Source organism: Leopardus geoffroyi, chromosome C3 (genome assembly GCF_018350155.1).
Source record: "Leopardus geoffroyi isolate Oge1 chromosome C3, O.geoffroyi_Oge1_pat1.0, whole genome shotgun sequence".
NCBI lineage: Eukaryota > Metazoa > Chordata > Mammalia > Carnivora > Felidae > Leopardus > Leopardus geoffroyi.
Genome location: NC_059338.1, coordinates 47,275,659 through 47,302,301, shown reverse-complemented (window position 1 = coordinate 47,302,301; position 26,643 = coordinate 47,275,659). Strand labels below are relative to the sequence as shown.

General features: G+C 35.9%; 1 protein-coding gene across 3 annotated transcripts in view; it reads left to right on the top strand.

Annotated features, from left to right (window-relative positions):
• TPR (translocated promoter region, nuclear basket protein) overlaps positions 1–26,641 on the top strand; it is a 65,456-nt gene extending 38,815 nt beyond the window's left edge. For 2 of the 3 annotated variants that reach the window (XM_045452698.1, XM_045452696.1), the window contains 20 exons: positions 542–685; positions 1,021–1,219; positions 2,123–2,328; positions 2,535–2,596; positions 5,257–5,465; positions 6,252–6,524; positions 7,375–7,523; positions 8,158–8,241; positions 11,207–11,407; positions 12,745–12,876; positions 13,068–13,158; positions 15,757–15,941; positions 17,129–17,197; positions 17,311–17,405; positions 19,543–19,649; positions 20,824–20,919; positions 21,046–21,202; positions 23,118–23,236; positions 25,788–25,883; positions 26,494–26,641. In XM_045452698.1, the coding sequence (XP_045308654.1) occupies positions 542–685; positions 1,021–1,219; positions 2,123–2,328; positions 2,535–2,596; positions 5,257–5,465; positions 6,252–6,524; positions 7,375–7,523; positions 8,158–8,241; positions 11,207–11,407; positions 12,745–12,876; positions 13,068–13,158; positions 15,757–15,941; positions 17,129–17,197; positions 17,311–17,405; positions 19,543–19,649; positions 20,824–20,919; positions 21,046–21,202; positions 23,118–23,236; positions 25,788–25,883; positions 26,494–26,549 (2,730 nt within the window). In that variant the 3' untranslated portion in view covers positions 26,550–26,641. The remainder of the gene's footprint in view (positions 1–541; positions 686–1,020; positions 1,220–2,122; positions 2,329–2,534; positions 2,597–5,256; positions 5,466–6,251; positions 6,525–7,374; positions 7,524–8,157; positions 8,242–11,206; positions 11,408–12,744; positions 12,877–13,067; positions 13,159–15,756; positions 15,942–17,128; positions 17,198–17,310; positions 17,406–19,542; positions 19,650–20,823; positions 20,920–21,045; positions 21,203–23,117; positions 23,237–25,787; positions 25,884–26,493) is intronic. The other variant, XM_045452697.1, reaches the window with a different exon arrangement.
• The last annotated feature ends 2 nt before the right edge of the window (positions 26,642–26,643 follow it).

Below are 26,643 nucleotides of genomic sequence, written 5' to 3'. Positions count from 1 at the left end.
TGGCCCAGTCGGTTGAGCGTCCCTCTGTCGATTTCGTCTCAGGTCATGATTCCAGGGTCATGGGATTGAGCCCCATGTCATGCTCCATGCTTAAGATATTCATTCATTCACTCATTCATTCTCTCTCTCTCTCCCTGACCTAGACTTGCACATGTGTACTCTTTCTCTCTCTCAAATAAAAAAATAAATAAAATGTAAAAATATCCAAAATTATTACCCCTTAGTATTGACTGCATTAGCACTTGAGTGCTTTTTCACTTAATGCGTTATTGTGAAAATATATTTGTATGTCAGAGATCCATCGATAGTGCAGCATCATTTTGACTAGATGGCTATTATCCAGTTGTATAGAAGATTCTAACTTGCTTAACTAATACATCTTACTTTCAGACATTAGAGTTATTCCATAGAAAATTCACTTATGAATACCTTTTAAGATAAATTTCTTTTCGTAGTTGTGATTATTACCTTAGATGAACTTTTGGAAGTGGAATTATTGAGTATAAATTTGGAAGTATATTATTACTGTTTGTCATCTTAGGCCATGGAGACCTCGGCTCAATCTTCTGGAGACCACCAGGAACAGCATGTCTCAGTCCAGGAAATGCAGGAGCTCAAAGAAACCCTCAATCAAGCTGAAACAAAGTCAAAATCACTGGAAAGTCAAGTAGAGAATCTGCAGAAGGTATGACTGAGAGTAGTGAAGAGTGTATGTGTCCCTAATTGTTTCCTTCTTAAATACTTGAAATATGTGTTAAACACTGACAGTTTCTCTTGTCATATGGAAGCATTTTTATTATCTTTTTTATGGATATTTATCTTTTATACATGAATGATGTGTGTGTAAATAGTATCTAATCGTCTTCAGGTATCCACTTGAATGGTTTGACCACATTTTACATTTATATTTCCATTTAATCTAAATAAGCAAATTAATAAGTTTTACATGTTAAGTCTGCAGGGTGTACAGTTTATATTGGTATAATTGAATTACATGAATACTTTGCTTTCCTTTAAAAGACGTTATCTGAAAAAGAGACAGAAGCAAGAAATCTGCAGGAACAGACTGTGCAGCTTCAGTCTGAGCTTTCACGACTCCGCCAGGATCTTCAAGATAGAACCACACAAGAGGAGCAACTCCGACAGCAGATAACTGAAAAGGAAGAAAAAACAAGAAAGGCCATTGTAGCAGCAAAATCAAAAATTGCGCATTTAGCTGGTAAATTTCTGTATATGCTAGAGTTTGAACTTAAATATTAGGTTGATTTCTCTTAGACACAAAATTAGAACAGTCTTAATTTTCAAATGATGAGGATGTCCCTGATCTGTTTATGAAGTTTTTCCTAATTTTTGGCTGGTAATAGGAAGTACTGTGGTCCTTCTCCTTTATTGTGTGTCTGTTTCTGCCATCTGTTGGGAGATCCTTTGGGTCCGCTGTGTGCTTTGTCAAGAGGCCTTCTGTAAATTCCTAGATAGCATTGGCTCTTAACTAGCCCAATGATTTTTCTGTGCCTTACTTTTCTGGGGGCTCCTCCAGCCCTTTGTGGAGAATATCATGTCCAATTTGTGAAGGACCCAGTGCTGGAATGCTTGGGAACTAATTGCACTTTGCTTGCTGTTCTGCTTAGTGGGTAAATAAAATGCCCAATCAAATGGGTTTTATTGTAAGCAATTTTTTTAATGATCTGTAATATAGTGTCCCAGCAACTTATTTCATTGAAAAAAAGTAAAGTTACCTGATTATTTTTAAATATGTTATAGGTTGTATGAAATGAAAATTTTGGAATTTATAACCTTGTATTTTAGTAATGTATTGAAATATTAAAAGCTATATTTATAAAAGGACTTATACTGACTACAGTTTATGCTGTATCCTTTATCTTTATGAGATCTTAGAGATAGTTACACATTTTTGTGGTACAGTATTTTTTATATTGGAGTAGTAAATATAGATCTATGTAGATATTTATTTATTCAGATGTATTGTGTATTAGAATTAATTGTAGATGTTAAAGCTAAAGAATAAAATCTGATACAACCTTTGTGTACCTATGAAATGCATAAAGGTTCTTTACTTCCATTGCTTGATTATAATAATAGAATCACGTGATTTCTTCTTTAGGTGTAAAAGATCAGCTAACTAAAGAAAATGAGGAGCTTAAACAAAGGAATGGAGCCTTAGATCAGCAGAAAGATGAATTGGATGTTCGAATGACTGCTCTTAAGTCCCAGTATGAAGGTCGAATTAGTCGCTTGGAAAGAGAACTCCGGGAGCATCAAGAGAGACACCTTGAGCAGAGAGATGAGCCTCAAGAACCTACTACTAAGGTAGTTAGCTAATTCTGTGTAAATGACAAATCATTTTGTCCTTGTACATTGTGCTTGAAGGTGTCTGATGATTTAGAGGCCTTTATCAGTAAATTTTGGCTAAACAAAGTATACAGAGAGAATTAATAAAAGTAAAATATTTTGATGGCATTGTTTAGTGAACTCTTGCAGCGTAGACAAAATAATCCATAATTTTCTTTTTATAGGTCCCAGAACAGCAGAGGCAAATCACATTGAAAACAACTCCAGCTTCTGGTGAAAGAGGAATGTGAGTTTTAGTTCTGTCACAGTTTATCTGTTTTTATTTCTTTTAAAGTTCAGGCAAGAGTTAGTGATCTTGGAGGAGAAAACAAATCTATATTATAAAATTATGTACTAAAGAGCTGTTTATCTGTACAAAACTGCATCGTGTAGTTGCAACTCTTTTTTCCAGGACTCTTGTTTTCAGCATCCTTTCAGTCCTCTCAGGTAGACCTTTGTGACAAAAGAAACAAGATTATCTTTTATCTTTTAGACTTCTGCAAGGCTACTGATATTCTCTGTGATGTTCTGTGATAACAAATTTCAGAGGCTAGGCTAAGACCTGAGTTCAGTGACAAACAGAACATTATCAGGATGCACGATCGTAGAGCATTTACTGTAGTTTTTAATGCTTAAATTCAAAACTTTTTCACTAAGACTTTTGAAACATTTAGTGAAAAAAAAATACAGAATTGCACTGTATAACTTTTTTTTTTTTTTCAAGGTTGCCAAAAGTACCCAAAGCAGTATTAGGAAAAACTGAATACAGGGTCTGAGCTCATACACAATTGTACCTACTAAACACTCACTTGAGGAAACACATAGTGCTCTTTATTATTATTATTATTTTTTTTTTTTTAATAACAGCTTTATTGAGATAAAATTAAACCCCACAATTCACCTACTTCAGTGTACAACTTGGTGTTTTTTGTTTGTTTTTATTCTTTTTAATTCCAGTGTAATTAATATACAGTATTGTATTAGTTTCAGGGATACAATATAGTGATTCAACCATTCTCTACCTTAGTTATTCATCACTACATAAGTGTACTCTTCATCCCCTTCATCTGTTTCCCCTCCCACCCTGCCACCTCCCCTCTGGTTCTCTATATTTAAGAGTCTGTTTTTTGTTTGTCTCTATTTTCCTTTGTTCATTTATTCTATTTCTTAAATTCCACATATGAGTGAAATTATATGGTATTTATCTCTCTCTAGCTGACTTATTTCACTCTAAATCCATCCATGTTGTTATAAATGGCAAGATTTCAGTCTTCTTTATGGCTGAGTAATATTCCACTGTGTATATATACCATATTTCCTTTATTCATTCATCTGTTGATGGATACTTGGGGTGCTTTCATAGTTTGGCTAATGTAAATAATGCAGTAAACACAAGGGTGCATATATCTTTTCCAATTAGTGTTTTCATATTCAGTGGGTGTAAATACCCACTAGTGGAATTACTGGATCATATGGTAATTCTATTTTTAATTTTTTGAGGGCCCTCCATATTGTTTTCCAGAGTGGCTACACCAATTTACATTCTTTTTTTTTTTTTTTTTTTTTTAACATTTTTTTATTTTTGAGAGACAGAGCATAGTCAGGGGAGGGGCAGAGAGAAAGGGAGACACAGAATCCAAAGCAGGCTCCAGGCTCCAAGCTGGCAGCACAGAGCCCGACACGGGGCTTGAACTCAAAAACTGCGAGTTCATGACCTGAGCCATTGTCGGACACTTAACTGACTGACCCACCCAGGTGTCCCAGTTCACAGTCCTATTGGCAGTGCATGAGTGCTCTCTTTTCTCCACATCCTTGCCAACTCTTGTTATTTTTTGTCTTTTTAATACTAGCACTCAGATTTGTATGAGGTGATATCTCATTTTGATTTTGATTTCTATTTCCCTGATGATTAGTCGTGTTAAGCACTTTTTCATGTGTCTGTTGCCATTTGTATGTTTTCTTTGGAGAAATGTCTGTTCTTGTCTTCTGCCCATTTTTTAATTGAATTATTTATGTGATTTGGAGATTAACTCATTATCAGATGTATCATTTACTAATATCGTCTCCATTCAGTACAGTGTCTTGGTTTTGTCGATTGTTTCCTTTGCTGTGTAGAGGGTTTTTTTTTTTTTTAATTTCTATGTAGTACTGATAGTTTAACTTTTTTGCTTTTGCTTTTCTTGCTTCAGGAGACATACCTAGAAAAATGCTGCTATGTCCAATGTCAGAGAAATTACTACCTGTGCTCTCTTCCAGGATTTTTATGGTTTCAAGTCTCATATTTAGGTCTTTATTCCATTTTGAGTTTATTTTTGTGTGTGGTATAAGAAATTCATTATTTTGCATATAGCTGTCCAGTTTTCTCAACCATTTGTTAAAGAGACCGTCTTTTTCTCTGTGTGTATTCATGCTTCCTTTGTTATGGATTAATTGATCATATAATCATGAGTTTATTTCTGGGCTCTCTATTCTGTTCCATTGATCTTGTGTCTGTTCATGTTCTAGTACCATACTGTTTTGAGTACTGCAGTATATCCTTTTTTTTTTTAAGAGTTATATTAGAGAGAGCATGTGCATGTGAGCAGGGAGGGGCAAAGAGAGGGAGAGAGAATCCCAAGCAGGCTGCATCCTGTCAGCCCCATAGAACCTGACTCTGGCCTTGATCCCACATCCCTGGGATCATGACCTGAATGAAAGTCAAGAGTCAGATGCCTAACCAGCTAAGCCACCCCAGGTGTACCTGCTACAGTGTATCTTGAAATCTGGGATTGCGGTACCTCCAGTTTTGTTCTTTATCCAGATTACTTTATGTGGCACTTTTTGTTTTGATAGAATATATGTACTTTATAAGAAGTATTTATAGTAACTTTATATGAATCATTATTCTTGCATTTTCTCCTCTGTAAGTGCCAGCACATCAGACCCACCAACAGCCAATATCAAGCCAACTCCTGTTGTGTCTACTCCAAGTAAAGTGACAGCTGCAGCTATGGCTGGGAATAAGTCAACACCCAGGGCTAGTATCCGCCCAATGGTCACACCTGCAACTGTTACAAATCCTACTACAACCCCAACAGCTACAGTGATGCCCACTACACAAGTGGAATCACAGGAAGGTAAGTAAAACAATAAATCTGATCAGACTGACTACTCATTTAGATTTATTATGAGAAGATAACAGTAAGTTCAAGGATAATAAGGCTTCCACTAAAGCTAAAGACAAACATATAGTAAAAGTGGGCAGTTAATATTTTCAAGTGTGTGCCTCCCAGGATACTTGTTAATGCAGTGAATTTCCTTCCTCCTTCCTTCCCTTTCTTTCTGCTTTGTTTTTTTGGTTGTTGTTGTTGTTATTGTTTTTAAGCTGAAGGAGGAGGAAAATAACACACCTATAAGTACATAGTTTTTCTAAGGCCAACATATTTACTTCTTATGGCTTAGGAAGATGATATGAAAGCCACCTTGGAAAGCATACTAAACCACTGGTTCAACGCAGACACCACTCTTTCACTGAAACTGTCTGACCATTTCAGTATTTTCTTCACTGTGTTCCCATGGCTAGTTTCTTACTCATTACTAATAATAAAACTGTGTAGTTTGTCTTTGAGCTTCTTAATTTATCTTATTTGGTTATGATTTAAATAAAATCATAGATGCAAAGAGTTTCAGAGACTTATTTAATTCAACCACCAAACTGCACACTACCATGTCAGTCACATAGGCAACACAAAAATGCAGAATACATTAATTACCTTTACTCACACTGTTTTTGCCTAGTGAGCGGTGAGAGATACATACACAAATAACTGTAAAATGTTACCTGTAACATAGTAGGGAGGGAAAAATCCAAGTTTGCTAAGAATAGGAAACTTCATATATTAAATATTATAATTATTTTTCAGCGATGCAGTCAGAAGGGCCTGTGGAACATGTTCCAGTGTTTGGAAGTGCAAGTGGTTCTGTTCGTTCTACTAGTCCTAATGTCCAGCCTTCGATCCCTCAACCCATTTTAACCGTTCAGCAACAAACGCAGGCTACAGCTTTTGTGCAACCCACCCAGCAAAGTCATCCTCAGATAGAGCCTGCAAATCAAGAGCTGTCCCCCAACATAGTAGAAGTTGTACAGAGTTCGCCAGTTGAGCGGCCTTCTACTTCCACAGCAGTATTTGGCACTGGTAAGCTTAATTTCATTTATTTTGTTTTAATTTTTAATTTGTTTTTGATAAGGTTAATTTTAAAAGCAAGTTAAAGTAGACCTGTGCATTGTATTTTCTTGGATATGATACACATCGTGAGTATTCTTTGTACGTACTTGTTTTCTAAATGGGGTTAGGAAGGATGAATGGATTCCTAACACTTCATTTCATGTTTACTACTAGATCACTCATTTTTGTCATTAAGATCTTTCTTCTCTTCCAGTTATTTTGACTGGTTTTAAAGGTGATACAACCCCATAACATTATATGTAACTTAATACAGGTCCTGAGAGGAAAAAAACATGTAGGAGACCATATAAGGATTTTCAAATCTAAACAAACAGTGTAAATTTTTTTATCCAAGGAGTCTTGGATTTTATAGCGATAGAAGGCCCTATGTAAACTTTGTTATACATCAGTACACCATGAATCAAATGCATTGCTGTAAAAGTTGATGGGGTTTATTAACCACATTTAAGATTGATAGTGTAAGACCATTGATTGAGAGCAGGTGTGTGGAGGAGAGTAAGAGGGAGAGGGAGAGAGAATCTTAAACAGTTTGGAGTGCAACTCTGGGCTCATCTCACAACCATGAGATCATGACCTGAGCTGAAATCAAGAGTCAGACGCTTAGCCAACTGAGCCACACAGGCACCCCAGTTACTCTTTGCTTACACATATATTAGCAGGAATAAATTACGTTGAACTGTTCAGTTAAGTGTTTACTATATCTTTCTTCAGTTAAACGACCAAAATGTTTCAAAAACTAACTTTGTTTCATTGAGTTTGTTATCCTCTAATTCAAGATTTTAATTATGTAATTTCAAAGTTTCGGCTACCCCAAGTTCTTCTTTGCCTAAACGGACACGTGAAGAGGAAGAGGATAGCACCATAGAAGCATCAGACCAAGTTTCTGATGATACCGTGGAAATGCCTCTTCCGAAGAAGTTGAAAAGTGTTACCCCTGTAGGAACTGAGGTAAGTCTTTCAGTCACATTATTAGAGGCATGGACCTGTTGGAGCCAAAATCCATTACTTGGAAAACTCTCGTTGAGCTTACTGCAAAGCTTCAACTGACAGCTCAGGTATTGTTGCTTTGCCAACACTTGTTTATAATTCTTGGCATATGTTTTGACTGAATTATTTCCCATTTCAATTAAAAAAAGACAGTTATAAAAACTTAAGTTGTATTCCATTTCAGTGGAATGAATGGTTATTTTTTCTAATCAAAGAATAAGGAGTTTATCGTCTCATGGACATTTTAAACTGTTACCTACCATCTTTTTCTCAGATTAACCAAAACTGTGTTCCTTTATTTTCTTTTGTTGAAGCTAAAATTGTAATGAATTAAGTTTTACCAGGAAACGTTAAAACTACTAAATTAATTTCATTAGCATCTATTTAATTAGTGTTTATAAACTTGTTTATACTGAAGAGAACTGTGGTTGTTTTTATCGTATAAATGTAAGAGCATTTCTGTTGTATGTATGTAATGTAAGAGCAGCTTCATAAAATTATAGATTTAAGTTTTTATTTTGGGAAAACTAGCTGAGCAGGTGACTCTTCATCTTAGTAAATTGATCTGGTTAACACACTTTGTATTATTATTCAGGAAGAAGTGATGGCAGAAGAAAGTACTGATGGAGAGGTAGAGACTCAAGTATACAACCAAGATTCTCAAGATTCCATTGGAGAAGTAAGTAAAACATTTAAAGTAATAAATTGTTGCATTTCATGAATGAAATCAGCTTTGACAAATTGTAACATTACTTGGACTTTTTTTTTAACTTGATGCTTTTATATTTAATGAAATAAGATTAGAATTACCATTGCAATTTCTGTTTTGTTTTACTCCTAATTAGTATACTGCCTTATAAACTTTGTTAAAGAGATGTTTTTATTATACTTAACACAGAATTTTTGCAGGCTAAGAGTTGTCATGAGTAAAGATTATACACTCTTAACTATTTGGAAAGATGAGTGCTGGTTGAGTCTTGGGTTAATCCATAGTGCCCATTTGGTGGTCCTTTATTGCTCTCCCCTCTATTGCTTCTCTTATGGGATTAAAACAACCGATGAAAGGAAATGCATTTGTATTTTTTTTCATTTTTTGAACTGTAAATGAGGCTTCTCCAGAGGCAGCCTCACTAGTGCTTAGACTCTGAAGCTATAAACCATTATGTTCCATTCCTGACTACCACTGAGAAGTTGTGTGACTGTGGCAAGTCATTGATTGTAAGCCTTAAGGCCTTAAGCCTTCTCATCTGTTGGAATAATATAACATGATTTTTAGTATCATAAGTACTAAAAATACGTGGCAGATACTGTTTTAGGTACTATTACTTTTCTTTCATCCCTCTGCCACAATAATTGAGAATTCGTAATATAGTAATATTAATAGTTTAACAACTGATAATTAATACAATTCCTTACTGTGCATCCCAAGTGTTCTAAGAAATTAGCAGTTATTAGCCAAGTTAATCCTCAACAGCCCTATTATATGATGCTCAGGTAAGTAACATACTCAACTTCTGATAGCACTGGAGCTGGGACTTAAACCTAGGCTGTCTAGTTTCTAGTTATACTCCTCAGCTTGAAATAGTATGTTCTGTCTGGATAAATTTTTAGGATCATTTATTCTAAAATTATCTATATAAAATTAAGGGATTGTTTCAAGCAGCTCATAAGCAACCATAGATTGCAAGTGAATTTTGGTTTCTTAGATGTATTAATTTTTAAGTTAATTTTCCCTATTTTCCTTAATTAAAGCAGAAAACTAAACCTTAAAGATGAGTGCATAGTACTCTAAATGACCTCCATTTCACGTGTCTTACAGAGTGTCATATCTGAAAAGCATAATAACAGTTTTGAAATAATACTTGAATTTCTAATGTCTTGCCAGACTTGGTCAAATTATACTAAAGTCTTCTGTACAAAGTTTTTTCTTGAGATTGGCAAAATTGCCTGTGACTCAGAAGTACCATTTGGCATTCCATTCCACTTTTAGCATTATCTACTGATGTGTAACAGTTCATTTTTCTGGTTTTCTGACATTGAAGCAGATGTTCTTTGTAAGCATTGCTTTTCTTGAAATAAGCCTGTCACTTTGAAGCACATTTTTAATTATACCATAAATTACTCATTTTTTCCCATTACAGCAAATATAATCTTTGTGAAGGAATTCACAAGACATTGCTTTGGGCTTGTATAAAAAATAGATTTTGCTGAGTGCTTAACCAAAAAGTAGTCATTTAATTTTTTATAGTAAATAACAAAATAAAGCTTAAATTACAGTTGATTTCAGAGGCTAACAAGATAGAATTGTGAGGGTGAATTAAGCAAAGAATTATATTCACATCTAATGTCTTTAACATGGTTTGAGAACAGTATACTGAGTTATTAGGGATAGAAGCACCTTTGTAAAAAGACCGTAATAATAGGGGTACCTGGGTGCCTCATTCAGTTAAGCATCCGACTTTGGCTTCCATCATGATCTTGTGGATCATGAGTTCACGCCCTGCGTCAGGCTCTGTGCTGACAGCTCAGAGCCTGGAGCCTGCTTCGGATTCTGTGCCTCCCTCTCTCTCTGCCCCTCCCCCACTCATCCTCTCCCCCTGTCTCTCTCTCTCTCTCTCTCTCTCAAAAATAAGTAAGCATTGTCTTAAAAAGGCAGCTGTTTTAAAAAAAGACAATAATAATAGCTTATTTTGTTTAGTGTGTTTTCCAGGCTATTTCTGGTTTGGGGAATACATTTTTTTTTGATAATAAGTTGCAAGCCTGTGAATGTTCTTTTTTTCTGACTTTGGTCTGCAACTACACTGTCAACTAACCACATTGGCTGTTGAACACTTGAAATAGAGCTAGTCTGAATTGAGATAGACTGTGAGTATAAAAATCTACATTGGATAATAAAGGACTTAATTATAAATTTTAAAAGGTGGAATGTCTACTTAAAAATTCTTAGTTTGATTACATATTGAAATAATATTTTGTATATATTAAGAATATAAACTGATTTCACTTGTTTTCATTTTTTAAATGACTACTAGAAAATTGAAAATTACATGTGTGAATCACATGGTGGATCACATTGTGTTTCTGTTGGACAACACTGATCTACACTATCATGCCAGTTTTCATACACATATATCTGTATATATGCATTTTTTTGTGTTGGGAGTATTACTCAATGGGTTTATAATGCTTCCTCTACAAGAAGACGGTAAAGAAACCCGATTTATTTTCTTTAGCGTGTGTTTCAAATTAATTCTTCTTTTAATAAAAATCACATTTTATTTTATTTTTATTTATTTTTTTAATGTTTATTTATTTTTGAGACAGAGAGAGAGCATGAACAGGGGAGGGGCAGAGAGAGAGGGAAACACAGAATCTGAAGCAGGCTCCAGGCTCTGAGCTGTCAGCCCAGAGCCTGACGCGGGGCTCGAACTCACGGACCGTGAGATCATGACTTGAGCCGAAGTCGGACACTTAACTGACTGAGCCACCCAGGCGCCCCTAAAAATCACGTTTTAAAAACAAAATGCTACTAGTCCACAAGTGTTTTTTTGTCTTAGATATACAGTATCTCACTGATAGTTTTCAGTATATTTTACTTTAAAAAAAATTGTTTTTCTTTGTATTTTTTTTTTCACTCTTATAAGGGAGTTACCCAGGGAGATTATACTCCGATGGAAGACAGTGAAGAAACCTCTCAGTCTCTACAAATAGACCTTGGACCCCTTCAGTCAGATCAGCAAACGACAACTTCATCCCAAGATGGTCAAGGCAAAGGAGATGATGTCATTGTAATTGACAGTGACGATGAAGAAGAGGATGATGATGAAAATGATGGAGAACATGAGGTAAATCATCCATTATTATTTTTTTTTTTTTTAATTTTTTTTTTCAACGTTTATTTATTTTTGGGACAGAGAGAGACAGAGCATGAACGGGGGAGGGGCAGAGAGAGAGGGAGACACAGAATCGGAAACAGGCTCCAGGCTCTGAGCCATCAGCCCAGAGCCTGACGCGGGGCTCGAACTCCCGGACCGCGAGATCGTGACCTGGCTGAAGTCGGACGCTTAACCGACTGCGCCACCCAGGCGCCCAATCATCCATTATTTTTAAACTGCTGGATGAAATGCTCCGATCCTTAAAACTGCTAATTCATCAACCAGTAACATCTGCTTCCCTGTCAGTTTAAATAGGTTATTTTGCTTTTTTTATCCCAATAGTTCTGAAATTAACATTTTATAATGGAATTGAGCATAGAACAAGTGACGAAAAGTCCATCTTTTTTTTTAATTGCTAAGCCCTTTTAGGATTTGCTAAATTTATTAAATTAATTGAACTTAGTTTTAAATATTACTGACAACTAACTGGATTTAATTGTAAGCTCTATCATTTCTGGAGATAAAAAAAAGGGTTTTTTTTTTTTCTTGTTTAGTCACATAATTTTTTTCAAAAATAATGGAAGGTTTTTTTGTGTCTTTTGTGTGTGTGTTTTTGTTTTTTTGCTAATTGAAGCATATTTTAAGTGAAACTTTATTTTTTATTTTGGGAATTAATCCTTATTGATAACCATTCATTTGAGATTCTTTCATTAATCAAACAGTGGTTTTTAAAGGCTCATAGTTTAGTATAATTCCATCATGTTTTTTTCTTCAGTGCCACTTTTTAAATTGAGAATCAAGTGGACCACCTAACACTTTTTGGACACCTGGGAGCTTTGATCTTTGAACTGATCTCAAGTCAACAGTTAGGATACAGAACTAATTATTATAGTACTCATTCCAGTAAACCTCACAGTTGTGTTATTTGCTGCCACTGACATAATTCCATATAACTCTCAGGACAACTCCTGTATCCTGATCAATGGTGTGTCACTGAAATTTTTTTTTTTTTTTAATGTGTATTTATTTTTGAGAGAGACAGAGACAGAATACAAGGGGGTTAGGGGAAGAGAGAGAGGGAGACACAGAATCGGAAGCAGGCACCAGGCTCTGAGCTGTCAGCGTAGAGCCCGACATGGGGCTCAAATTCATGAGCTGTGAGATCGTGACCTGAGCCGAAGTTGGTCGCTCAACCGACTGAGCCACCCAGGCGCCCCTATTGAAATTTTTAAACACACCGTTAGGATGTGCAGAGTATGTGTGCTACATCAAAGATCTTTGTTTTTCCTTGGGAATTTTTCTGCTAGGATTATGAAGAAGATGAGGAAGATGAGGATGATGATGAGGATGACACAGGGATGGGAGATGAGGGTGAAGATAGTAACGAAGGCACTGGTAGCGCAGATGGCAATGATGGATATGAAGCTGATGATGCTGAGGTAAGTGACTAGAATTAAGAACTTGCTAGAAAAACTGTTTTCCAAGGGTATACAGAGGCCTGTGTTGTCAGAACACTAACACTTCTTAGGCCTTTGGATTTGTTTGTTTGTTGTTATTGTGGTTTAGGTTGGTTATGATGTTTTTAAGGTAACTAATATATTTGCACTTATTCCTCATATTTTGTTTTTAGGGTGGTGATGGAACTGATCCAGGTACAGAAACAGAAGAAAGTATGGGTGGAGGTGAAAGTAATCAGAGAGCTGCTGATTCTCAGAACAGTGGTGAGACTTTTTTTAAGGACACCTTTTTTAATTGAATGTTTCTGGTAATATCTTCTAAACTAGGATAGCATTTGATTATCATGTAAGGAATGAAACTTGGTTAGTAAATTAGCAAGCAAGAGATTAGCTTATTCTAAGTTTGTTATTCTCTCATGTAAAGTCTACTATATTTATCACTAAAGTCATTATACTGTCTTTGCTGCCACATCAGACTTTTTAAGATTCAAACATTCTGAAGTCTGTAAAGTATTGTAAATGTAACGTGTTGCTGCTGTTTTTATTAAGTGGAAAAAGTTCAGTCAGGGGCCTCTAACAGTGGTAATAGCAGTTCACAGCCAGAAGAGGTCATCTAAATCAAACTGTACATTTAGGATTTGTGGGTGTTGGAGCTTTGCAATGTTTACTGGTTTTCCATTGAATAAAAGATACTGTGGTCATCGTAACATGCTTTTTATTAAATGTTGAGAAGGGGGCGCCTGGGTGGCGCAGTCGGTTAAGCGTCCGACTTCAGTCAGGTCACGATCTCGCGGTCCGTGAGTTCGAGCCCCGCGTCGGGCTCTGGGCTGATGGCTCGGAGCCTGGAGCCTGTTTCCGATTCTGTGTCTCCCTCTCTCTCTGCCCCTCCCCCGTTCATGCTCTGTCTCTCCTGTCCCAAAAATAAATAAACGTTGAAAAAAAAAAATTTTAAAAATAAATAAATAAATGTTGAGAGGATGAGTCCAGACCTCACTGAAATGTTGTAGGTATTAAAGGATTCTGGAAATCATAGAAAAATTTATTTTAGAACATTTTTAAATGTGTTTTAAAGAATTGATGATCATCTGGTGTAATATCCTGGTTTTATAAATAATACTGAGCCAAAATCATAAAGGGTAATGTAATAAAGCCTTATATATGTGGACTATTGGGAAAACTGTGTCTGAATTTCTGTATAAACCTGCACATTTAAAAATGCAAGGTATGGGGCTTGTGGGTGGCTTGGTGGGTTAAATGTCCAACTCTTGACTTTGGCCCAGGTCATGATCTTGCAGTTTGTGAGTTCAAGCCCCACATCGGCTCTGTGCCGATAGTGCGGAGCCTGCTTGGGATTCGCTCTTTCCCTCTCTTTCTGCCCTTCCCTACCTCTCTCTCCCTTACTTTCTCTCTCTCTTTCAAAATGAATAAATGAACTTAAAAAATAAATGCATGGTATGTGCTCATGTGAATTAAGATAAAGCAAGGGCATAGACAACCTTTCAGCTTTTAAATTTTTTAGGAAAAAAAATAAACTAATGAATATTAAACCATATACTAAAACATAATACTACTTTTTAAGGGACATAAGGAGAGAGATTAATGATAATTTGGGGTCATAATTTACATTTTATAAAACATTTTGTAGATTTAAGAAACATCTTATGTGTCACATAGTTGGGATACAGGAAGAAATATGTTTTGCCCTTTTAAGTATTATCACTGAAAGTTAAGTCTTTTCAGGGCCAATGTTGGTAGCCATTTTTTTTACAGATACAAAGCATATAATAGATGTTCATTGAATACTTACTGGAGACTTTCTTTTTTACAATCAAACAAAAATAGGCCTAGTGATCTGGATAAAATTAAGAAAGTGGATGTATTTGGTATGTTGCCAAAAAGTTACAAAAAGAATGCTTTTCTTGAGCAACTGTACTTAATATTAAATTGAACAATGCCAGGGTTAAGGATGCCAAACCCCCTGTATAGTCAAATATTCAAGTATAACTTCTGACCCCCCCCCAAAATTTGACTACTAATGGCTAACTGTTGACCTAGAAGCCTTAGTGATATCATAAAACAATTAACACGTTTTTATATATTGTATCATATACTGTATTCTTTTAATAAAGTAAGCTAGAGAAAAGAAAACATTATTAAGACAATCATGAGGAGAAAATATAATTATTGTACCGCACTGTAAAAAATCTGCATATATGGACCTGTGCAGTTCAAACCCGTGTTGTTCAAGAGTCAACTATATTCTTACAATGAGCTTATCAGTTTAGGTACCAGTTAAGAATCTGAGAGGGGCACCTGGCTGGCTCAGGACATGCAGTCGGTAAAACATGCAGCTCTTGATCTCGGGGTTGTGAGTTTGAGCCCCACGTTGGGCATAGAGATTACTTAAAAAAGAAGAGGAAAAAAAAAAGATCACATGGCTATTAAATGTTATAGCTAGAATCTGATTCCAGACCTCAGACTTTTAAAACTGCTAAATTCTGTGATAGCCTATTTACTTTCCCAGTGGGAAACAGCTTCTGTTGTTTTTACCACGTATGTAGAAGACCTAGACATCTGAAGATCAAGACATTGAAATTACAAGTTTAAGAAACCGAAAATACAGAAGTATTTTTTAGCTGGCTCCATTAACCAACCAGAGAAATAGACTCAGAGAGGTTAAGGGACTTGCCTAAGGCTGCACAGCTGATAATTGCACTCCCATTGTCCACACTTCACTGCTTTCCTTCTGAAAGTATTAGTGAGGTGAACATTCCTAGTGGCAAAATTTATACTTCTAGGGGATTGTCCAAGTTATTCTGTCGTAAATTTAATAGTTCAAAATAAGCTTCTCTTTTCCTCTAGGTGAAGGCAATGCAGGTACTGCGGAGCCATCTTTTTCCCAGGACATTTCTAGAGAACAACAGCCATCATCAGCATCTGAAAGACAGACTCCTCGAGCACCTCAGTCTCCGAGACGCCCTCCACACCCTCTGCCCCCGCGCCTGACCATTCATGCTCCACCTCAAGAATTGGGACCACCAGTTCAGGTATTAAAAGTACTGGTCAATCTGAAAAATAAACTAAAAAATCTTGGCTTTATCTCTCCTCCTTTCTGTTAGATACAATTTTTTCCAGAAGTTAAATGAACTTTTTAACGTTTTCGCATATTTTTATAGTTTTTTGAACTGAAACTAATCTTTTACTTCTTTTCCTTAAAATATGGCAGTAATTTACTTCATAAGTGAAGCAAGTTTTAGAAAGGCAAGGCTTACTAAAAGTTGTGTATAAATTGAAATGGTTACAGTCATAACAAATAAAGGTCTGGTCACTTTTTCTAAAGGTTAAAAAAAGGAAAAGGGTTTCTGGGATTTTAATTAAAGTAAATTTTATTTTAGCAGCAGACCACCATGTATTTTGAAGGTTTCTTTTTCTATGGTGCGCATGTTTTTTCTTCAAAAGGAAATTGCTATTCTGCTTAACAGAACATTTTTTTCTCTCCTTTTGTTTCATTCATACATATTAATTTCCATTTTCCTAATTAATGAAAGCGTTCATGACCCTTAGCATGTAGCACTCATTGTAATAGGGTTGAACATCTCTTAATCAGAAACTCTTACAGAAACAGCAGGAAAACTACAAAGGCTCTTACTAATCTAGCTTGACTCTTACCCTACATTATGGTGTACTGAAAACTGTCAGGTGTAGATTCTTCTAAAATACCACAGATGAAGATAACCTCATTAGGTAAAAATATAGCTGTGTATGGATCCTGTAATATATACCAAATCTACCAATTCAGGATCGCCTAAATTGGGCAACAGTTTATGTGAAGACCATATTGCTGTTTGAGCTATAAAGAATAATTAAGCTTTAAGATCCAAAGGCACATTCCCTAATGTCTTAAATTAAGGAAATAGAAAGTAAATTAGCTACATACAAATAAAATAGGATCAGAGATTGGTTTTAAATATTGGTTAATATTTTGTCTTTTGGTTAATAAAGTATTTGTTGGTCAATATTACAGTCTGTACATTTAAAATTTTATCGCTATTTAAAACTGATTTCTTTAGCGCAAATATAAGCAATTTTTCCTGAAAAGATACCCTGATGGTTACATTATATGCTAACATTTCAGTGCTGTTATGATCAGTGTAGTAAGCTATATCTATTGGTATTTGGTTCTTGTTTCATTGCCTGATTCCTTAAAACAAATGTAATTCCCTTCTTGACACAGAGAATTCAGATGACTCGGAGGCAGTCTGTAGGACGTGGGCTTCAGTTGACTCCGGGAATAGGTGGCATGGTAACTATCTACCCATTATGTGAAAGTGACTCATTTGTTCAGCACATACTTACGTAGTCCATACATGTGTTTCTGTCGTGCCTCTTGATTCCCATTTTCTGCCTTCATTTCAGCAGCAGCACTTTTTTGATGATGAGGACAGAACAGTTCCCAGTACTCCAACTCTTGTGGTACCACATCGCACTGATGGATTTGCTGAAGCAATTCAGTAAGTTAATGAACGAGAAACATATTTTGTAACTAATCATATTCTTCCTTTTTCCCTGTCAGTTTGTTTATATTTGAGTGATTCATTACTTATTGAGTCTTCTAATTGTGTCCTGAGCACTGGGGTAGGAGGGCTGAGGATGTAGTGTTGGGGAAAATGATATAAAGGTGAATGAAATATAGTTGCATCCATTAGGAATTTGAAATTTAAAGACATTATAACAGTGGTTAAGAACACAGCCTCTGGAGTCAGAATGCCTGGGTTTGAAACTTAGCTGTACTGCTTGCCAGCTGTGTCAGGTTATTTAGGTTCTCTATTCTATTCTCTATTCTCATTTTACTAATGGGCATAATACGGTAGTTAGTACCATAGAAGTTGTGGGAATTAAATGAACTGATTTATACTAACATGGTTAGAATATTACCTGGTATGTAGTAAATGCCTTGCAGATGTTGATGAAGGTGTTGGTAATGGCAGTGATCGTGAAGGATGGCATTATTTCAAAAGCCAAGCATATGAGGAAACTAATTGTCGCCTACTCAGTCTAGGAGAATAAAAGGATAAGCAATAGGCTTTTTAATACAAAGAAGTTAGGGGAAAAGAATATGAGACTTAATGGGGACAACACTGAATTGAGTCTTGGAAAAGAATTACCTACCACTTTTGACCATTTCCATGAATCTGTTTATTTACTCTTTATAGCTATGAGCCTAGACACCATTATTGTTGCTGTTTTACATATAAGGAAGCACAGAGATATTAACAGACAGCAAGAAAATGGCAGTTTATTATTTCGAACCAGTCATTCTGGCTCTAGAACCTGTGTTAACTTGGGCCAAACCACTTCTCTTAAAGGATAAAAAAGGCTTTCCATGTGAAAGTACTCGTTTAATTGTAGCTAAAGTATTAGGTGCATAATAGGATGTACTTGAATACCAGAATGAAAAAGTTCCAGAGACTTGGGAAAATATATGCCCATATAATATATGCCCATCAAAAACCTATTTTAAACTTGCTCAATTAACCATAACTCATCTTGGTTAACACACTTTTCCAAGCCAACTGATCAGTGTCTGCCCTTCCCTTCTGGAAGTCAGCCTATCAGAAAGAGACTCCAGTAAGCTGGTTCTGAGTGACAGCCAGTCAGCAGATTCTTGCATAGGTCAGAATGCAAGGTTCTAATGATTTTATGAAGATAAGTTTAACAATCCACCTGAAAGAGAACATCCTTAACTAAAGCAATAGTGTTGACATGGAAAAGAAAATAGATTTAAGAGTAACACAGAGGAGGGGCGCCTGGGTGGCGCAGTCGGTTAAGCGTCCGACTTCAGCCAGGTCACGATCTCGCAGTCCGTGAGTTCAAGCCCCGCGTCGGGCTCTGGGCTGATGGCTCAGAGCCTGGAGCCTGTTTCCGATTCTGTGTCTCCCTCTCTCTCTGCCCCTCCCCCGTTCATGCTCTGTCTCTCTCTGTCCCAAAAATAAATAAACGTTGAAAAAAAAAAAAAAAAAAAAAGAGTAACACAGAGGAATAATCCATAAACATTAGTGTCTGGCTAGTGAAAGAAGGTGGAAGGGTAGGGTGAGGCATGGGCAAAGAGATAATGCTGTTGTATACCCTGGATTATGGGCAGGCAGATGGATGATAATGTTATTAGGACAAGGGGAAGACAAGTTTCTAGCCATCTAACAGGGTCTAGACTTTTTCTAGACCTTGGGAGCCTTGTGATGAGCTCTTTTGGAGAGGAAGTGGGCTAGAGGTGACTTATCTATGACTCAACAGTGAAAACCAAGACAAGACTTTGTCTCATGACTTCATTCTAGCTCTTTTTTTTTGGTACTTCTCATTTTAGATTTGTGTTGTTTTCAGTGTATCTACGTGGAGATAGAGATCCAGTAGATTCAGGAAATGTGAGGCATAGTTCAGGAGAGCTGAAAGTTACCGATAAATTAAATATATATAAATCACATGTAATCTTATTACTAAATTCATTGACAACTGATATTTTGAAAATATTTTTACAAGGATTTCTGTAATCAACTTTATTTCTAATCTGTTTTCTTCTATATTGTTTCCCATCATTGTGATTTAAACAAAGTAACTTTAAATTTTATCTTAAATTCATTTTTGTCTGTTTAGCTCCCCACAGGTTGCTGGTGTTCCTAGATTCCGGTTTGGGCCACCTGAAGATATGCCACAGACAAGTTCAAGTCACTCTGATCTTGGCCAGCTTGCTTCTCAAGGAGGTAAATAGATAAATAAATGCTTAGATCTCCTGGATTTGCACATATTCAAGTAATAAGCTATTCTGATGTGATTTTTTTTAAGTGAGCAAATATAAACTTTTTTTAAAAATTGATATCTAAGTAATTCCTCTGCAGATTTTTGGGAAAAGCTGTATTTACTACTTGTTAAACATTGCCTTACATATAAATCTTACCTTTCCAACAAAGTTCTCAGATCTTTGAGCATAAGGACTAGATTTTACATTTTTATTTCTTCTGGCTCCTGTATGTCATACATGTACTAACTATTTAGGAATATTTGTTGAACATAGGTACAGTGAGCCATTTTAAAGTTGTTGGAAGGAATGCAGCCTGTTTTATGTTTAGTTTGGTACTTTACATTTCTAGTTAAAGGTATAAAATTAATTAGATATTGTCTACTGACATTGAAAGTAAGAAAGATAAAATGTGTAAAATATGTGGCATAAAATGACCCCTAAGTTAAGTAATACTAGTTGGCTGTTAAACATGAATTACGCTTTTTGTGGAATTAATTACCTTTTAATCCTCAGTCGACATCCATATAACCAACTATATTTGTGGTAAGCTGTATGGCATTTTGTAAGTGAATAAGGAAAGCATACTACTTTTATAAGCCCAAAATAAAGGATTAATCTACAACCCTCATATAAGCCATATACTGTATCTTTTATATAAATTCAAATCTTATATGATTTTTTATTTTATGGGACAATTCCTAGGCTTGGAAGTCAGGTCTAGGCTTAAATTGGAATGCTACCACCTACTAGTTTTGCAACATGGGGAAAGTTGATTAGCCTCCTTGAAATTCAGTTTCTTTAACAAAAAGGGGAAGAGTCCTATCTTGTAGTTTTGGTGAGTAGATTCTAACATAGGACCTGATTTAGTTGGGTATTCCATAAAGTTAGCTTATATGAAATCACGGGACTAGCATCTTAGGTACTTTTTTAAAGGCTTCTGAGTGTCTGTGAACTTAAAGGATGTGTTTCAGTTACATTTACATTTTGAGAGACTGATTTTTGCCTGATGTGCGAAATAAGTGGGCTACAGCAAACTTGTGTGTCTCCACTGATTCATTTTTTTTCTTTCAGATACCTAGCATATTGACAGTTTTATGTTCTTTCAATCATTCATTAATATTTAGAATTGTCTTTAGGTTTAGGAATGTATGAAACACCCCTCTTCCTAGCTCATGAAGAAGAGTCAGGTGGCCGAAGTGTTCCCACCACACCTCTACAAGTGGCAGCCCCTGGTAAGTATCACAGGCAGACTGGTAGATTATGTGCATTCTTGGTAAAATGGGAACCTGTGAAACATCTTCTTGCTAAAGATTTGGTAAGCCACCAAGTTAAAGTTGTCGTTTCTTTTCATTTTAAAGTGACCGTATTTACTGAGAGTACCACCTCTGATGCTTCAGAGCACGCCTCTCAGTCGGTTCCAATGGTGACAACGTCCACTGGCACTTTATCCACAACAAATGAAACAGCAACAGGTGACGATGGAGATGAAGTATTTGTGGAGGCAGAATCTGAAGGGTAAAGGTTTACTTTATAATTTTTGCTTGCTTTAGACTTTTACACTTGTTTTCCTTTAGACAGGAGACAGTGGGTTTGGCTGTATTTTCAGTAGCATCCCATTATAAAAATAAACCAAGCTATACATTTTGGAAGACTGATTTTTTCATATAGTAATATATTTTAGGACTTGGATGTTACTGCAGCAGGCAAGTAATTTTTAAAATGTTTATCTCCCTGAAAATTACGTGATGTATTCTAGAACAGTCTTTTCTTTAAAGTCACTGGTACCCTTGCATTAATGTAGCTGCTTGAACTTTTCTCTAAGAAGTCTTTCAGTGAAAATTTGGAAATGACTCACTTTCCATTTTGTAGTGGGCTCTTGAGTGAACCTCATTTATTCATTCTTTATGTGCATTTAGAACTTGATGTCTGAAATACTGACTTCTTAAAAATTAGAAACTTCTAGTAGTTTTTTAGACCTGACAACATTTTTTTAATACATCAGTTATAAACAAAGTTTAACAAAAGTATTTCATGACACATCATCTGTATTTTTTAAGTCAAGGGAGTAGAGTAATTTATTTAAAAAAAAATTTTTAACGTTTATTTGAGGGAGAGAGTGTGAGCGGGAGATGGGCAGAGAGAGAAGAGATGGAGACATAGAATCCAAGCAGGCTCTATGCTCTGAGCTGTCAGAGCTCAATGCGGGGCTGAACTCAAGAACCATGAGATCATGAGCTGAGCTGAAATTGGACACTTAATCAACTGAACCACCCAGGCACCCCAGAGGGAGTAGAGTAATTTAATGCAAAGAAGCACTAGACCATGGTCTTGGAAAAGTTTTAACTTTCAAGGCAGAACCTAATTCTTTATAAAATAAAAAAGTTGAACTACTTCATAGAAGCATAGCTAGAACTAGCACCCAGATTTCCTAGGTAGAGCTCAAAGATTTTATTTAGCAGTATTTTCTTAGCATAATTATAGGCCACTTCTAGCATATGAGAGAAAAAGCAGGCTTATTAATATGCTGTAACACAGTGCTGCTAATTTTGAGGTTATACACCCTGCTGGGAATACTAGCTGTCATTAATTTCATACCATGTATACAAGTTGCTTTATATATGTCATTTCTGACCCACCCAAAATCTCTACAAAGTATTATCTCCAATTTACAGTGAGGAAGCCCAGACTCAGAGCATGTTAAAATAACTTGCTTAGGCCACTGGTAACTGGCTTAGATTGGATTTGACCCTTGACTTCAGCCCTATGCACTTTACACTTCATTAGCACTTCTCAGCTTCAACACATAGTTATGAAAGACATCTTTCAGATACATTATTACTAATGACTGTACTAAAATTTGCAGATAATAATACTGGAGCAGATTCAAAGTGCTTTTGGATTGTTACCTCCCTTCCTTGCGTTTTGATGTGCTTTTTTGAGTGGGAGAGAGAGTGGTGAAGTTATAGCCATTGAGCCAGGAAATCACATACCCACAGCATGTCTCATCTGGGCTAGAGCCCCTGGTGAATTAGTTGTTTATAGTTGTGACTTGTAAATTATTTTAGTGCTCTGCTTTCCTAGAAAGTTGTTTTGAGATTTCAAGATCTCGGTAATATCTCTTATGAATGTCAAGAATGTGCACATCCTTTGTCAAAGAAAAAAACGACAAAGAAAGGAAGCAGAAACTAAAATTGGAACATGTCCTGGTGAGAGAGGAATAAGGAAAAAGCAGCTTGAGCTCTCTTTTCCCCTGCCCCCTTAAAAAAAAAAAATAAACCATTATCAATGTCAGAGTCTACAATCTTGAGTTAGGAGGAACTTGGGGTTATTTAAGTGATAAACTATATCAAAAAGAGGTTGGGAACAATTTTGGATACCTCAAAGATCAACTTGTGTTTTCTACCAATCAATTTTTATTTTCCTTTCTTAGTATTAGTTCAGAAGCAGGCCTAGAAATTGATAGCCAGCAGGAAGAAGAACCTGTTCAGGCATCTGATGAGTCAGATCTTCCTTCTACCAGTCAGGATCCTCCTTCCAGTTCTTCTGTAGGTAAGTTCCTGCTCTTGAATATGGCACAACTTCGATACATCAAACTTGTTTGCAAAAACAATTTTATCGGTAACAAATTGATAATTCTCTTTTTTCCCTGAGTTTCAAATGCCTTATTTAAAACAGGAATTGTATTTCATTAAAGGAGACATCAGGTATATTAAAGACGTGGTTGTCCTGGAGGTGCAGCAGGGCTGTGAGGGATTGGTTACTGGGAAGGGAGCTAGGGAGCAATATTTCACATCTCCTGCCTCTTGAAAACAAAGCAGCTTCATGTTATTTGTTCTACATTTGGGGGTTCTGACATGAGATTGGATTTGAAGAGTTGAGGGTAGGAGGTCTGTTGCTCAAAAATATTTGAAATTTACTGATGTAAATAATCTCAAAGTTTGGCTTTCTTTTCAAGTACATGACATTAACTTTGAAAAAGGCTATTTTATGTATCTTTCCTACAATAAAAACTATTTATCTGGTATTCTTAAAAAAGTAATTAACATTTATTGAGCACTTACTGTGTATCAGACCATGTTTAAGCCCTTTACATATATTTATTTAATTATCACATGAAACCAACATGGTAATCACTCATACGGAAACTGAGGCACAGAAATGTTGAATAACTTTGCCATAGTACATAGCTAATAAATAATGGGCAAGCCAGGATGCAAACTCAAGAAGTTTGGCTTCAGGGACTCCACTTTTAAAATAATACACTGTACTAACTTATCTGTCTTACAGTTTTTAGGTACAGAATTACTTTTATTATTGAAGAAATATAGTACCCATCATCCACTCTGATTATTTTTATTTTGAATTGTTTATAGCAGTAATTCTCAAATTCTGCCATGGAACCTTCATGTTCTGTGGAAGATCTGCTCAGTTATTACTTTTTTCAGTCATGGGACTTGACTATCTCAAGATCTTTTCTGCCTATCAGCTGCTTTTCTCTGACACATCAACCGATGAGCCAACATCCCAAGGCTCAGATCCCTTTTAACAGCTAGTAACTTTAAATGCCTGCACATTTATTTTATTACGAAGTATGGATGGTCATAATTAATCTTGTAGTCAAATTAGAAACGTATATAAACTATATAACTCAATGCATTACAGTCAACAGGGCTCAAGTATCATAATTATCAGAATTATTAATAATAGAATTACTGAAGTGCTCTTTCTCCAGTTATATTCTAATGTCCCATGAGAATTCTTTTCAACTGTAGAATGGGCACTAGTTATATCTTACCAGGGCTTACATAAGAAGATAGGGTTTTTGTTCCCTTATATAGTATACTATGAAATTAGGATATCTACATTTGGTAATATAAAACACTAAGCCGCCTCATCTGAGCAATTGTTCATTTGGTCAGTAAATATTTCAGTGCCCACCATGTGCCAGGCAAAAGAAAGCATTACTAGGAAAATGACATTTCAGTAAAGACCTGGAAAGGGTAAGGTAGCAAAGCTGTGCAGTTTTGAGGAAAAAGAGTGTTCCAGGTGAGAGATCTAGCAGATGCAGAGTCCCTAAGACAGCAGTGTGGTATATTCAAGGTCAGCCAGGAGGCCAATGTGGTTAGAGCACAGGAAGACCAGAGAGGCACCGGGGGAGAGGCCCAGTAGATCATCATAATTGCCTTGGCTTTCATGGATTTAGGAAGCTTTTATTTTTTTTAAGTTCATTTATTTATTTTGAGAGAGAGAGAGAGAGAGAGAGAGTGTGTGTGTGTGTGTGTGTGTACGCACATAAGTGGGGGAGGGGCAAAGAGAGAGGGAGAGGGAGAATCCCAAGCAGGCTCTGTGCTGTCAGTGTGCATCCCAACATGGGGCTCAGTCTCACGAATCATGAGATGACCTGAGGTGAGATCAAGAGTCAGATGCTTAACCTGTCTGAGCCACCTGGGTGCCCTGGATTTAGGAAGCTTTTTTAGAGGGCTTCAAACAGAGTAGTAATAAGGGCTTAACAGTATCAGTTTCGCTGCTGTGTAAATAAGAGATTTGAAAATGCGTAATGGGCAGAAAGAAGGAGAAAGTTTGGAGGATATTGTACTGATTCAGGGTTAAGACAGTGATGTTTAGACAGGCTGGTAGAGTTTAATTTGTGAGAAGAGGTCAGATTTGGGGATAAATTTGAGCTGGCAAGATTTGCTAATGATTGAATTTGGGGTGTCTGGAAACGAGAGGATTCAGATAATGATCACATTATAGTGTAGGGGACTGTTATTTCCTGAGGGAGGTGATATGTGGTATTTTATTGTAGTCCTCACCTTCTAGCACAGTGATACCTGGATAGGCACCAAGTGAATATTTATCAAATGAGTGGAGTGAATGAATGAAAAACCTTAAGCACTCTTTTTAATAAGGAAATTTTTTTTTACTTTTTACTCTTTTGTTAAATGTCCCTTGTTAAAAATGAAACAACTTTTAAATACTGAAACAAATGGACACCTCTACATTTATCCATGCATTTAGTAACTAGATTTTGTCATTGTAAATGCTTTTCTTATTTTTTAACCTGCTTTCTTATATTTTAATGTGTTTTTTTTTTCCTTAGATACTAGCAGTAGTCAACCAAAGCCTTTCAGACGAGTAAGACTTCAGACAACATTGAGACAAGGTGTCCGTGGTCGTCAGTTTAACAGACAGAGAGGTAAATTTCTGACATATTGATTACATGATAGGGTGTATGATAGTAATACACGGAACAAGTTTTCTAATCCTTAAACTTCAACTGTATCTAGGTTTTTTTAATGTTCAAGGATTGATTAAATTATTACACATTGAGCATGTGATGTTTACTAACCTGTAAGCTTCTTGCAGAAAGATTTGTAACCTATAGGTATATAATGAATATGTACTTAGAATTCATATTTATTCATTTCTTCCTTGAATTAAAAGTAAAGATTTTGAGAAGCTGAAGTGTTATAGTACTAGATAGTCATTTGTTACATCTCTGCCTATTGTTATACTTCTTACACTACAGAATAAAGCTTTGTGACTTTGTTTAGTTAAAAAAATTAAAATTTTTAATATGTCTTCTAAGGTAAACATTAAAGATTGTATTCATGTCATGAAAATAATAATCTAATTGTACTAATTTTCACTGAAGATGTCAAATGTCTAACACAGTTTTATATTTATATACCTAGATATTTGATATTGAAAACAATTTTTGTAATGACCTAGGGTAAGTGAATACTCCAGTTTTGAGCTAACTTCTTAAAAGATGCATTCAGTTTGGTTATTTTTTTCTCTTATAGGTGTGAGCCATGCAATGGGAGGGAGAGGAGGAATAAATAGAGGAAATATTAATTAAATATCCTGTAAACTGTAATAATTGTGAATAAGATTGTCCAAGCCTGTTTTAGTGTAATGGTTGTCAAGATTAAAAACCTTTTTGTATTTAAATC